The sequence below is a fragment of the Miscanthus floridulus genome, chromosome 14 (genome assembly GCF_019320115.1).
Source record: "Miscanthus floridulus cultivar M001 chromosome 14, ASM1932011v1, whole genome shotgun sequence".
Classification (NCBI taxonomy): Eukaryota; Viridiplantae; Streptophyta; class Magnoliopsida; order Poales; family Poaceae; genus Miscanthus; species Miscanthus floridulus.
In genome coordinates, this window is record NC_089593.1 from 82450096 (window position 1) to 82464494 (window position 14399).

The window sequence follows — 14399 nt, forward strand, 5'->3', positions numbered from 1 at the left end:
TCCGCAGCCGCGACGAGATGCTCGCTGAGGTCCGTCAGCGGCTCCTTCAAGCCCAGCAGCTCTCCAAACGATACTACGACGCTAACCACAGGGATGTGGAGTTCGAGGTGGGCTCGTGGGTCTGGCTACGTCTCCTTCACCGCACCACGCAGCAGTCCCTCGACCCTCGCTCCAAGCGCAAGTTGGGGCCGCGCTGGGCGGGACCGTTTCGCGTGCTTGAGCGCATCGGTCGCGTCGCCTACCGCCTCCAGCTGCCCGATGACGTCCGCATCCACGATGTGTTCCATGTGGGCCTCCTGAAGCAGCACCACGGCGATCCCCCCACTGCCGTCGGCGTCCTGCCACCGGCTTTGGATGGTCGGGTCCTGCCAGGCCCGGAACGCGCCCTGCGCGCTCAGCAGCGCCGGGGTGTTTGGAAGATTTTGATCAAGTGGCGCGGTCTGTCAGCAGATGATGCAACGTGGGAGTTACTCGAGGAGTTCCGCGCCGAGCACCCCGATTTCCAGCTCGAGGACGAGCTGTTTGTGCAGGCGGGGAGAGATGTTATGACCGGCATCCCCTACAGCCGTCGCAACCCAGCTAAGGGCTAGGAGGGAAGCCGGCCATCAAAGGGTTATGGCCCATATAATTGTCGCAATTATAGTGTTGCTAGAGGGTTATTTTATAATTATCGCTATTAGAGAGACCTATAAATATTTGTAAGACTCTATTTGGGAGATTAAGCAGAAACATACTATTGTTTCCGGCTTCCTCAAGGAGCTGGGAGATACCCTAGCCAGGTGAAACCCTAGCCGCCTCCTCTTTCTCTCTCTCGGCAGTTGCAGCCACGGCGCCCTCGCGCCGTCCTCGCCCACGTCCAGCCATCTCGCATCCGTACAACTTGTGTAGCCGCTCCGGTAGGGATCCTAGCCCTATCAGCACAACTGCACACGAACGTGTAATCTAAACTGCAAGCACCGGCCCTCTGATCGGATTCATGGCACATCCTATGATCCTAATAACTTCTCACAGTGACAAACCATGCATGACAGATCAGGGAAAAGTTGTAAGACTTGCAAAAGAATCTATAAATACTCCTACAACGGAATAGTAAAATCCATCAGTGCAAAGTTTCTTTAAGACCGGCGCCCGACGGGGCCTGGCCGGCTCCGGCTGGCCCAACTCCCCTGCATGAAAGGGACTGAAGCATGGAGTAAAGAGGCAGAAGAAGTTAATCTTCCACGCATATTGTAATGGCATATGCAATCTCCTGGTACTTGGCTACTTGCCTTTTGGTTTGGAGCTCAATGTGGTGCGTGCTAAGATTACCAGCTTTGCCCAAGGTGGCTCTGCTGGCTCTAGCAAAAGACCAAAAGTGCTTGCATGGGTTGTAGCTGCTGGCAACTTGTCATCATTCCCTTAATCAAAGTTGGGTGCGGGTAACAGGAAGGGGAACAGGACGCAGGAGGATGATCCCCAAGCATCCAATCTGTGATCCTCTGCGGCCAATTTGTTTGGCAACATAGTTGTAAGGGCCTGTTTGACATAGCCTAAAAAGGCTTTAGCTTCTATGATAAATTCACTGTCACGCGCTTGTTGAGGTATTGTAGTGTGAACCCGATAAAGTCATTTGACGCAAAATGAACTAGCTAGATAGGTGTTCAAGCCTGTGAAGCTAGTGTTTTAGGGCTTCAAGTTGCCTCATACTATAGTAGCCACAGTAAAAAAAACATGGTGAAGCGGAAGCTGAGTCAAGGTCTATCAAGGAAGTCCTAAGATTGTACCATAAGAAATTTCAATGTAATCCCCTGCATGAATCTAGATTGCACTGGACTAAGTATTGGCTACTTGCTGAACTTTCAGATCTCAAGACTGGATACGGTTTTAGTTATAGTTAGCAAGACTGGATACGGTTTTAGTTATCACAGAAACGGATATGAACTAGTTATAGTTAGCAGTACTATCACAGTTAAACAGTAGATGCATTGGAAACTTGATCTATAGGCTATCACTCTGAAAACTTGATCTACAGGCTATGACAGTACAATCACAGTTAGCAGTACTATCACTCTGAAAACTTTACACATCTCATAGCTGCCAATTCATGACTGCTCATAAATGTCCTCTATCTCTATCTACACATATAACTAGTTCATTATCCACACATATAGAAGCAGCAGTAGCATACTACGCAGAACAGGTAATTCAAATAATATACCTGCATACAATGACTGCAGTTGCGTTTTTCTTCTCAATTCAAACATTGCCTCCACCAACAATGCCTCCACTGATACCACTGCAAGTAAGCACAAGGAAAAACATTAGCTGCTAAGGCATACCAAAGTAAACTAGTCAAGTAGCAGCTAAGCATTACCTAATCTGCTGTTTGAGCCAAATCTAAGCGAACATTTTTGTTTCTCATTTTCATGAATACCTCCCTGTCAATCTTAGATTTGAAGATATTCATAGCATACGCCTTCTCTACATCAGTAAGTTCCATTGCATCCACTTCATCGAGACACTTGTCAACTGAAAATTCTTCGTCTTGTTTCTTCTTTTCATTCAGAGCTTCCATGGTTTTATTTGTTTGCATCTTCTTAAACTGCACAAAATCATCAATAGCAGCACCAATATGACTTTGCTTACGCTTTCTCCCACCACTCATTCCTTGCACATAATCTTGATTGGAAGGTGTAGACTGAGCTTCATTGCGTGCACTTGAGACGTCTAGCCCATCAAAAGTAGCACCTAGACTTGTGCCATCAGACACTGCAACAGGAGCAACTGGAGCAGCAGGAGCAGTTGGAGCAGCCAGAGCAGCCGGAGCAGCTGGAGCAGCAATAGGAACAAGAGGAGCAGGCTGCAAGTGCTCAGTTGATGTGAAGTTTAGATCTCCTGTAGCAACACTTCCTATGCAAAAAAAAAAAAATAGTGCACAATCATACTTCAAGTGCAGGCATACTATAACTTAAACTGAAAGCAGTGCATAGTCATACTATCAAGTTAGATGGTGCTTTACTCTCAAGTAGAACAATAAGGCTACATAACCTTAGAGAGAAGTTTCAAATAACATACCAGCATACAATGACATACAATCTTCATATAAAGGAAACGACTTCTTCTGGAACCTAGCCATTTTTCTATTATCCTATTTAATACCAAGACAACAACATAGTTAGTACTTGCAACCAGAATATGGCAACAATTTTTTGGTTCAGTGAAAAAATCTTACATTGATCAGTTTCTTCCATTTTTCCGGTTTCGCAATGACAATGGCCAATGAGTCATTCCAACCAACACCACTATCCTTTAACGCTACATGTATCGCCTTCCAACTGCCCTTTAGCTCCTTTTCCTTCTCTTGTAGCTGTTGCTTTGTGAAGCGTGCTAAAGGATACATTTGGGTAAACTTCTCTGAGATACTTCTCCAACCCTCTCCACTCCATCCATTCTGACCCCTGAACAAGGGGATGTTCACACGGTCCCTCATAATGTCAACAAGCCCTTTCTCATATCTAGAGTTCCATGTAGCCCTTGCCTTCGACATTGCTGCAAGAAATAATTACAGAAATACATAACTCATAAAATATTATAGAATGTATTGGAGAATTTATTACAGAATATTGCATCACACAGAAATACATAACTCATAACATATTATAGAATGTATTGGAGAATTTATTACAGAATGTTGCATCACATAATGTATTACAGAAATACATAACTCATAAATTACATTCCAAACACTACTATCCTACACATTGTAGGCAGCCCACATCTGATGGGCTATCTGGTCTCGTAGGGTATTTCCATGGTTTGATTCCATCTCACTTGGGTAGTTAGTGTCTCCCTCTGGCATGTCGACATAATTTGATGGGTTGATATTATCAGGTAGGATGTCTAGCCACTCTTCACTCCTATTCAACCCTCTAATGATGTTGTGAAACACAGCAGCAGCTGCTGGAACCATAACTTGAGATTCAATTGGGTAATGTGTCCCCACTTTTAGAATTGGAAACCGCTTTTTGAGAACCCCAAAGGCCCTCTCAATGTGATTTCGAAGAATCGCATGCCGATGATTGAACAATTCCTTGTAGTTGGCATATGCATTTCCCCTCTGGCCACGTCTCCTGAACTCACTGAGATGATACTTAACTCCTCGGTAGGGAGCAAGGAATGATGGTGTGTTTGCATATCCACCGTCTACAAGATAGAATTTGCCTGCTGGCACAGTAAATCCCTTGCCAAGAGCAGACCTGCAACACTCCTGCATCAGATGCGGATCCTTCCTAACCAGATGAGATGAAAGTGAACTTCAAGTCGAAGTCACAGGCGAACATAACATTCTGCGATAGTGTCCCCTTCCTATTTCTATAGGGACTGGCCTTGTCTTGTCCAATTATGATTGGGAACATGCGTACCATCGATAGCGCCGATGCAGTTCTGCAGGTAAGAAAAATTACTAAAGATTTGGATTGTATTTAGGAATGGTATTAAGGAAAGTGTACTGTATGTATTAACCGACCTGAAAGAATGGCATGAATCTAGGGTCACATGTAATCTTCACGTGTGTGTGGCTTGGATTCGGAAGTCTGATGAATTTTTGGGTTATTGTTGGAATGATATTGAAGACATCATGTATTTTCCTATGCACTGTCTCACCACTATGTTGAAACTCCTTCTTTAGCCTCTTTGTGCTTGCATTATGAGAGAGCATGAACATAAAAAGACCAAGTTGCTCCTCAATCTTCATACCACGTGTGTCATGCAGCAAGTTCTCGGCCCTGAGAAAGTTTGCTATAGTTCTAAATATTTCAGCTTCCATCCTAAATTCTTCCTTGCACCAATTCTCGTGTCCTTCGAGGATCTCTTTAACCTTTTTAGCACCAGGAAGAGAAGATGTATGCTTAGGTGTTTTCTCTTCGTCGAGAAAGGGCATTACAGCAGGGAGAAGAACAAAGAATAGCTCCTCATCTTCTTCTTCCTCTTCCAACAAAAAATTCCTAGCAAGCTCTTCCCAAGAAGCCATCTAGTGTTACATATATGAAATTATATTACTACATATATATTACCAATTCAAATCAACTAGAGAAAAGGAGAGCACTCAAAGTAGAGAAAACAAGTATTAGAAGGGCAGATTCAAAGTATTAAAAGTCTAAAAAAGTTGAGAAAACAAGTATTAAAAGTAGAGAAAACAAGTATAAAAAGTCTAAAAAACTCAGAAGTACCTAATCATTTTCTATAACATTCTACAGAAGCACCTAATCATATTTATTTGTTAATGGTAACTTGCTGGCAAGTAGATCAATTATCACCAATTTAGCCTTACCATTATGGTTATTTACATATTGCTCATTAACTGTGGTGCTGTTATATTTACTTATTTTGTTGATCTCATCTCGGCGTACTATCATCTGGAGGTGGCAAATGGTCCAGCTTCTGCTTATTCTACCAGCTATGTATTGCTGTTAGCTTTTAGTTTTTAGTTAGTTTGTTTTTTTTACCTCATATACATCCATGAAAGGATCCAATTGAATTTTGGTACAAGACCAAAGTTCTTCATAATCATACGATATATTGTTCTGGTGAAAGTGGAACTTCTAAAAGCAACTTCTCCTAGCTGTTGCTGCAAATTGAGTGATATGCAGTTTTAGATTGCTCTTATTTGTATTTGTGCTATATTTGAGTTTATAAGTTTATTTTATTACATGCCATATCTCCAGATTTGGAGATATTTATTTGCTTTGACTCTCAAATTAGATTATTTTGCAGGTCACAATGAAAATAATTGAGGATTACATAATTTTTGGTCGATCAGAATTTTTGAAAAGCCATGGTGCAAGCCTAGCTAACATCATTGATACTATTGTTGGAAATGTCAATGACAAAGGACTTCTCACTGCGCTTCCTATTGTTGATCTTCTTATTCAGGTTACAATACTTTGTCCTAGTGAAGCAACTCTACTTTCCCGAGTAACTTCTAGGAGTTCTGGTGATGTTGGTTACTGTGAATTTGTTGGGACAAGTTGATGTGAGGGAACCTAGTTTTCTACCGTACTAAATTTGCTGTAACCATAATTTCATAGGCTAGAACTACAAGGAAACGGTTGGTCCTGAATATGCAGTGCTTGTAGTTAAGGAGCCTTGTGCTGTGAAGAATTTCTATTCATTGACTTTTTTATCTGCCCATCAGGTCATAAGGTCCTATAATTGAATTGTCTAGACCTATATCTCCTTAAAAAAACTTGTTGCAGTTAGCTTCCTTCTTTTGCTGAGATCTAAGTTTCTAATCAGAGCTTCTTGGTGCAGATCTTTCCTCTGGAAGCTCCACCATTTATATCCAGTGCTCTTCAGGTACTTATAAACTTGGTCATGTGTCTGGGGTGCTCCAATGACCCTCCATTTTTCATTACATTGTTTTTCCATTTCCATTGATCTAACTTGTGCGTTCATGACAACTTCTAGAAACTTACCTTCATATCGTTGAGTCAAGATGATGGGCAAAACCCGTCTAGGACAACTGTCCGGGCATCCTCTGGGGCGATTCTTGCTAGGCTTCTGGTGATGAATACAAACTTTTCGGCACAACTATTATCAGAGCCTGCCCTTTTAGCAAGCATCCAACAAGCTGGGATTTATGTGAACAATAATCTGCTTCTTTCTTTAGTTGATATGTGGATCGACAAGGTACTTCCTTCAGCACTGTTTGTTTCTTGGAAATTGGGCACCTTGTTCTAAAGATTATTTTTTCATGAGGTCGTTTTAAAGATTGGGATACCTACATAGTTCTAGTGGCTAATGTTCTGGGCTCTTTTGATCCCGCCATTTGACTTCAATATGTGTACAAGGCCCCGTTTGGATGCTCCTGGGGTTATAAGAATCCAGATAGTAGATAGTGATTTTGGATAGAAATAATCTAATCTGTTTAGATTCCCAGATTATACTCTGGATAGTGGATGCATTGTACAAGCTAAATGTCTAAAATTCCCTTGAGATGGTTTTGTGGATAAAGTTGAAGCAAGGGCAAAATTGTCTTTTCCCACCCTCATATAGAAGGGATATTCGACTATAGCCTTGGATTTCTCAAACACATACCAGAATCCCCTAGAAGCCCTTTCGTTTGGATAGGATTCTGGTTTTTTTGGCCGGATTGTAAAATCCTATCCAGGATACAAACGAGCCCTAAATTATGCTGTGCATTTGATGTATCTAACATGTTCTTGTTTCAACATATATCCTTGACCTGATGATGCTGGGGTTATGGTTGTGTTGTCAATGAAACTTTTCTGTTCATACAAAACCGTGCTTGTGTCTATTCATACAATGATTGAATACTTGATATCAGCCTCACTTTAGTATTTGTAAAGTCTATTGAGCTAATTAAGGCAGTTCTTTAACCATCAGACAAAACATGATATTCTCAGCATGCTACTACAAGCACATCCAATGAGTAAAAGGTAACACATCCAAGTCAGCAGAAGCTCAAACTTGGGAGGGACAAGGAGGAGGGAGGAAGGACTCACTGGATCTTGGGACGAGGCAAGGCGGCCAGGCGGGGGCAGTCACGGAGCAGTGGAGATTGAGCCGGTGCGGTCCGGTCGGCGGGCGGCGGCGGCACTGGATCAGCTTCACACAGCTGGGCGTTGAGGTGGCGGCGGCAGCCCCAGGATCTACAAGAAAGAGAAGAGAGGATGAGACCCGAAACCCTAGCAGTGCACAGAGATGTTGAGGCGTGCTCACTGTTGGCGTGAGCCGAAGCGATGAGAAGGCCGAGGGGCGGCAGCGACAGGATGTCGAGGCGGCGGAGGGGCGGCAGCGACGGGATGCCGAGGTGGCGGCGGCCGGATGCTGGGGTGGCGGCGGCCTCGCGCCTGGGCAGCCTCACGAGTCGCGAGTGAGCGAGTGACGAGTCGGGGAAACCCTCCCAGCCTCCAGAGTAGTGGATTCCTTCCTGCGCGAAAAAGGAGGAGAAGCGGGCTTCGAGCCCGGTGCGGATGGGCTTCCAAAGTGCGTGACGGATTGTCCCGGGGTAGATTGGCTCGTGGGTTTTTGGCCTAGGGAAATCACAGGGATCCCTCTGGGTTCCCCCGTTGCCAAAGTAGGCCTAACTGTCAAATGGGGTGTGTGTGGGGTGTGGGGGGTGTGGGTGTGTGTGTGTGTGGGTCTTTCGTGTTCGTCTACGCCTGCCTGCCGGAGACCAGGGGGCGGAGCCTCGAGTACATGGAGGAGCTCTTCCACACCAAGTGATTGATTATTGTGGTCGATCTGATCGACCGCCAATGCAATTCAGTCCAATCCAATGCAATTCAGTTGCAGTACTAGCATTGAAGCCGCTACGGTTGGAGCTGGTATGCCGTACACATCTTGTTCCCTTGACAGTGTGGCATGTCTGTTTCGTCGGGATTCAGATTCTCACACAAGCGTTTCAGGTCCCTATTCTCTAAAAAAACATTTCAGACGATGAATCAAAATCGCTTTGAAATCGTTTGGCTAGTAGATTGAATTCTCATTCGAAAAAAAAGTCTTTTAATTCAACAAAAAATAATATAATTAAAATATGCTTCAAAAAAATCTAGAACTTTTTCTGGACAAAGAACAACTTATATACCGTTTGAACATGCTACATAAAAAGTACTAACTGAAAAAAAAATCACTGATATAAACGGAATCAGGAGAAACCACGGTCTACCAGTTCCGAGGGCTAACGCAAGAGAAGCGAATCGTTTCTGCTCTGATTTCTGCATGCGTCAAGCCATTTGGCGCTGATTCAGCCGATTCACCTGAGGAACGAAACTGAGTCTGGTGTCCAAACACACCCTAAATAAATTTGTACTCTTTGTACCAAAATCAACGAGCTTACGTTCACCTCCTTGAAGTACAAGTGATTATCCTTTTTCTCACCCTATAAGTTTTTGAGTAATGGAATAAACTTATTGATACATGTGTCTTGATACGGTATATATCACTCCATTTCAAAGAAAAGCCGGTATACTCCATATATCACGACTATATACGGTATATATCGCTCCATTTCAAAAAACAAACGCATACACTTTAATAGAATAATTATAACCGCCTTCTACTTATGTTTAAGGCTTGAGGTAAATTGCCTACATTTCCCGATTAGCTTAGCATACCAATGAGATGAAATATTGAGACCATGCATATATAGGGTGGGCGGGTCAACGTCCGTGTCCAAAAATTGCTTTGCTTATTTGTATACATATAGAACCTCTCTTACACTTTCATCCTCGTTTCGTTTAAAAAGATTAACCGGAAGTGTAACGTTTGGAGCGAGGAGGATTATAAGCTGACCCTTATACTCCTAAACTTCCAAGATGGCATTAAACTCACCAACTACAACTTCACATATGTCATATTGGTCACATTGGCTAACTTCACAACAACTAGAGACTTGTAGCGGGCTAGGGTGTTACGGCCATGGCTGCATCAACTTTAAGGTGCGTTGTTAGCCTGTTACATCGACGCTATGGCCAACATCCACTTTCCTGCTGGTCACCACGTGCCCATCGCTAGAAAACAGTGTCATCCCAAGGCATTGTACATGTGAACTAAATGGACCACTATCAGATCACCATCGCATTGTATTTCTTCCTTAGACTAAGGGCGCGTTTAGTTCGCGATTTTTTTTGGTTTTGGCTACTGTAGCACTTTCATTTGTATTTGATAATTAGTGTCTAATTATAGATTAATTAGGTTCGAAAGTTTCGTCTCACGATTTCTCATCCAACTGTGCAATTAGTTTTGTTTTTCGTCTACATTTAGTACTCCATGCATGTACCGCAAGATTCGATGTGACACTTTTAAGTGAAAATTTTTGAAAACTAAACAGGGCCTAACTAGATTTCTAATTATAGCTCTCCTACTACTTGCATTTTTTTGATTTTTTATGTCCATTTATGGATTGCTTTATTATGCTGCTTATCACTCAGAAGCCCCACCAGACGCTTCCTCCAATAAATTGTGCCAAATTCATGAATACAATTTCTCTTTGCGTACATGATGCTCATGTCAAACTAACTGAACACATTCATAAAGAAGACTCTTTAGGATCCCCTGGCACATCAATATATCCATTCTTCATCCTTTGTTTATGAGAATTCAATTCTTTAGTTCCTGCAGTAACATGTGAGAAAACAATTCTTCAGTTCCCACGGCAAACGTGCAGGGTTAATTACCTAGTATCTTATCATTAAGTACATCTCTAAGAGCCTTTCTAAAATCTATTTTCTAAACCATCATTTAGAAAGTCATCGGAATAAAAATCGTTATCTATATCTTTAAACACTCCAATAGTTTTTCTATATCTTGTGCACAATCTAGAGAGTCATCTTCGTTCTTAATCTTTGGCTAGCGAGAAATCCGGAACATAAAATGTCTATATTTGGATATCAAAATCTTTATTCCTGTAAATTAGGAAGAATATAAAGAGTCTCTTCAAAATGCTCAAACTACGTATCTCATCCTTTTTTACGGACTCTACAAACGCCTCCACCTGCCACTAGTACAGAAAAACTTAATGGAGTCGAGCATCTAGGATTAGTCGAGGCGGGCACTGCAACTGCCTCCAATCAAAGGTCGCGGTTAATTCAACCTATTTGGAGGCAGTTAATCCAACCTATTTGGAGGCAGTTATAATGCCCGCCTCGGTTAATCGATTAATGGAGGCGGTCGAATTAAGTTGTCCGCCTCCGTTAATCAATTTAAAAAAATAAAAAAAACTAGCGAGCCCAATCATGCCTGCTACCGGGCCCAATCGAGCCCGCTGCCGTCATGTCCGCCACATCTGGGCGCGCCTCCTCGCTGGATCTGAGCGCGGCCATGGGAGAGCGTACCGAACCGGATCCACGCTGGATCTAGCGGACCTGCACACGAGGGAGCTAGGGGGACCGCCGTAGTGGAGCAGGGCACCGTGGTGGAAGGTGGGAGGGAGGCCGCTGTGGTGGAGCCCGTGCCACCGCCGTGGTAGAGCCCGCCGAGCCGGATCCATACCGGATCTGGCGGACCTGCGCACGAGGGAGCTAGGGAGCCCGCCGCCATGGTGGTAGACCCCGCGCCACCACCGTGGGAGCCCCGCGTCGCGCAGGAGATCTGTGCTGCCCGCCCGCCGTGCCGGCCCCCACGCCGGATCCACCGTAGCAGCGTGCGCCACCGATGCTTGAAGCCGCCGGGCGCGTGCAGGTCCCCGTCGCCGAGCACGCGGCCAACAACCGGGGGCGTGGGTTCCACTAGGGGCCGCATGGGCGCATCTCCGCCTGGCCCTCGCCGCCACCGGGCCCTTTGTCGGGTGGGCACATCTCCACCAGGAGAGAGTGGACGGAAGGAGAGAGAGAGAGTGGAGGGAGAGCGTGTGGGCGAAGAGAGAGAGAGAGGGAGATGAGAGCCACCGCCGCATTTTTGAGAGGATAGAGAGAGGCCAGCTAGGTGAATGGGTGATGGGAGGCTCCCAAACCCTAACTGACGCTTATATACTTGGAACCTAGCTAACGGTCCTGCTGGGCCACGCGCGGCGCACTAGGCCTTGGCTGTATTAACACAGGCGGGCCTTATAGTGTGTTTGCCTCCGAAAATAGATTTATGGAGGCGAACACCTTAAAACGATCGCCTTCGAAAATAGACCATTTTTGGACCGTCTCCGTAATAGGATTTTACGAGGCAGACAATTTTGACCGTCTCCGTAAATGAAAATGACCACCTCCGTTAATCGTCTGGCATTTTTGGAGGCGGTTGGATTTTGTGACCGCCTCGGTTAATGTTTGGGCACCGTCTTGCAAAATCATTTGTGTAGTAGTGTACACAACATATCCACCGCACCGCCTGAAGCTGGTCCTACATTGCATGCTCATGCTCTTCTTGCAAGCTCTATGTTCATCATCTATTTCTTCAACGCCTTTGGGATCCATTTTGTGACATCTACTCCCTCCGTCCTAAAATATAAGGAATCTAGTTTTATTCTAAGTCAAAATATAATAAATTTGACTAAGTTTATAGAAAAGAAGAAAAATATGTAGGACTTGAAATTAACTATAGTTTGATTTAGGACAAAATTAGGCCCTTATATTTCAGGATAGAGTGAGTATAGCTTTGCATTACCTGCTTTCCTTGTTCTCTAAGGCCTTGTTTGGATGTGTCGGATTGGCATAATCCATATGTGTTGGGGTGGATTCGAGTGGAACTTATGCTAGATTCCACCCCAATCCACCCCAACACATGTGGATTGAGCTGAATCCGACAACATCCAAACAAGGCCTAATAAGGGACCTCACGTGAGGGAGAATACTGAAGTATATAAACTAAATTATCGTATCTTTCTTCGCCAGCTTAAGTTTTTAAGATGAAGTAGACCATACAAGCAACTCAATAACTATAAGTTATTTCTCCTATTTCCTATATCATTCTAGGCTTTGTATATAAACTAGCCGAATGGTGCATTTGTTAGAAATTTAGTAGGAATTTAATCTAGAAAATGATAAACAATATGTTTGTGATATCATATATGTGCATGTGTGATCTAAGCATGAATAGCATGTAGATGATACTAACTAGCACGATATTGATCCAAAACCTTACTGGATAGCGAACAACGGAAACATACCCAGCGGTAGAGCCGGATGCACTAGTCGACATAGTGCCTGTCGGTGTAGTCATCCCGCTCAATGCAGTGTATAAGGGAAGCAGTGTCGATCACCAGAGAGCCTTCGCCGTGCGCCGAGAAGAAGACCAACAAGACACCCGGGAAGAAGAAGATGTAGCGAGTAGTCGTGTCATCAACGACACTCCTCAAAAATGTGATTGCTGTCCTTCACCCGAGCAGGTGAACCCAAGGGTAGCGCGTTTCGGAGGCCTACTCTCCCAGAACTCATGCGCGTAAGATCTAGGATGGGGAGAACTATGATAAGTGAAAGCTGTGGTTTTTGCAAGTGTCGAAGAAGAAGGATGAATGGACGATGGGATGAGAATTTTTTCTCATATTCAGGCAAGACGAGCAGACATAGGAGACAAGAGAGACGTCATAGAATTAACGTTCACAGGAGAAACTCCCGTCTAGTAACTCACATCATTAGCATTAGAAACTCCCAGTAACTTTCGAAACTCCCATATTAACTAGCGTTAATAAGAGAAACTCCAAAACTCCCTTATTAACCAGTCGAAACTCCCATATTAACCAGCATTAATAAGATAAACTCTTGTACTTACTTATCTTAAGTGGCAAAACATCACAGGAACGGCACACCATGCTTAGCATCTAGTCACAATTCCGTATGGTATTAAAACCATCACATGCACATTATTTATAGGGCCCTTAGAGTTTATTTGATACATTAAATATTATGTGGGCCAAGCCCCACAATATATCGAACAATCCCCACCAAATTCTAGGGCACATAATAAATAATCTCAAATCCATAGTTCTTTGGTATTCCCAGAGTTTCGGTGGAGATTGTTAAATTAAGCATCCACCTAGAATAAGGGTTACACACATTCACAACTGAACAATAGACTATGCCTTGAATTGATAGTTTTGTGCAAAATGAGTTTCACCAAAATTCTTTTCTGGTACTAGGCTGCTACAAACATCCCCTTTGGTTGAAGCATATAAGTCACACTTCGAGGCCTTTCATGAGTATCTAGAGATTACCCACATCTTATAGACTGTGACTAGCAGTCGAACTCATAAAGGTGTCACTACTACACTCGCACCTTTCATAGCCGTGTCATAACCCACATTGCAGTCTAATTTTGGCCTCGGCGGTAAGCTGTCGACAGTGATGGTCATAGCCTTCACCGTCGGCATCTGGGACCGACTGCGGTGTACACTAACACCGCCAATTGGCTTATGATACGTTTATGATTAGGTCCTTACTTCAGTCACATTGGAGCACGACCCAGCTGTGGATGTACACTAACATCACCGCATGGGCAAATGATCTGACTGTGTCAAGGCTATCAAAACCGTCATGTGGGCACATCAACCACCTATCTAGTGGTCACCGGTACCATCGCCTTGTACTTCGACCCGACTGTCAGCGGTGCGGGTTCACTATCGGTTCGACGGCCGAGACGCCTGTGTAGATGTTAACACCACCGTTACTTTACCATATGATCCGCCAGTACAAAGGTCATGGTCACCGTCACCTTGCACCACGATCCACCTTTGATGATCGTTTAGTTGTGTCGGGTTACTAAACGATTTGGCGGTGATCCACTTTTGTCCCTGCCGCATAAAACGTATAGCGACGGTGTTGGACGTTTGCACAACCAACAGCGATGGTGATAACAAAACAATAAACAACCCTCAATAGCTTACTAAACACAAAGCATACATATATAATCATTGCATCCATAAACCATGTTCTTACAATAACAATGGACGCTTACCATAATATCTGTAACAACCC

The 14399-nt window shown here is 43.9% G+C and overlaps 1 protein-coding gene, 1 long non-coding RNA gene and 1 pseudogene across 2 annotated transcripts; 1 reads left to right on the plus strand and 2 right to left on the minus strand.

Moving 5' to 3' along the window:
- Window positions 1-2236: 2236 nt before the first annotated feature.
- Window positions 2237-3526, minus strand: LOC136502875 (uncharacterized). The gene is made up of 4 exons (XM_066498128.1): window positions 3212-3526; window positions 3055-3127; window positions 2354-2889; window positions 2237-2275 (listed from the first exon to the last, which is right to left on the minus strand). Exons 1-3 carry the CDS (start codon window positions 3524-3526, stop codon window positions 2354-2356), a joined length of 924 nt encoding a protein of 307 aa, XP_066354225.1. The 3' UTR covers window positions 2237-2275.
- A 207-nt stretch (window positions 3527-3733) lies between these two features.
- Window positions 3734-8081, minus strand: LOC136502565 (uncharacterized; annotated as a pseudogene).
- On the plus strand, window positions 5772-6606 carry LOC136502835 (uncharacterized). The gene is made up of 3 exons (XR_010770727.1): window positions 5772-5910; window positions 6289-6333; window positions 6445-6606. It is a non-coding gene; the product is annotated as an uncharacterized lncRNA (long non-coding RNA).
- Window positions 8082-14399: the final 6318 nt, after the last annotated feature.

Coding starts and splice junctions, on each gene's coding strand:
- LOC136502875 (XM_066498128.1), bottom strand. CDS start 3,526: ATGTCGAAGGCAAGGGCTACATGGAACTCTAGATATGAGAAAGGGCTT. Junction 3,128..3,211: donor AATGGAAGAAACTGATCAAT/GTAAGATTTTTT, acceptor GGTATTAAATAG/GATAATAGAAAAATGGCTAG. Junction 2,890..3,054: donor TTGTATGTCATTGTATGCTG/GTATGTTATTTG, acceptor TTTTTTGCATAG/GAAGTGTTGCTACAGGAGAT.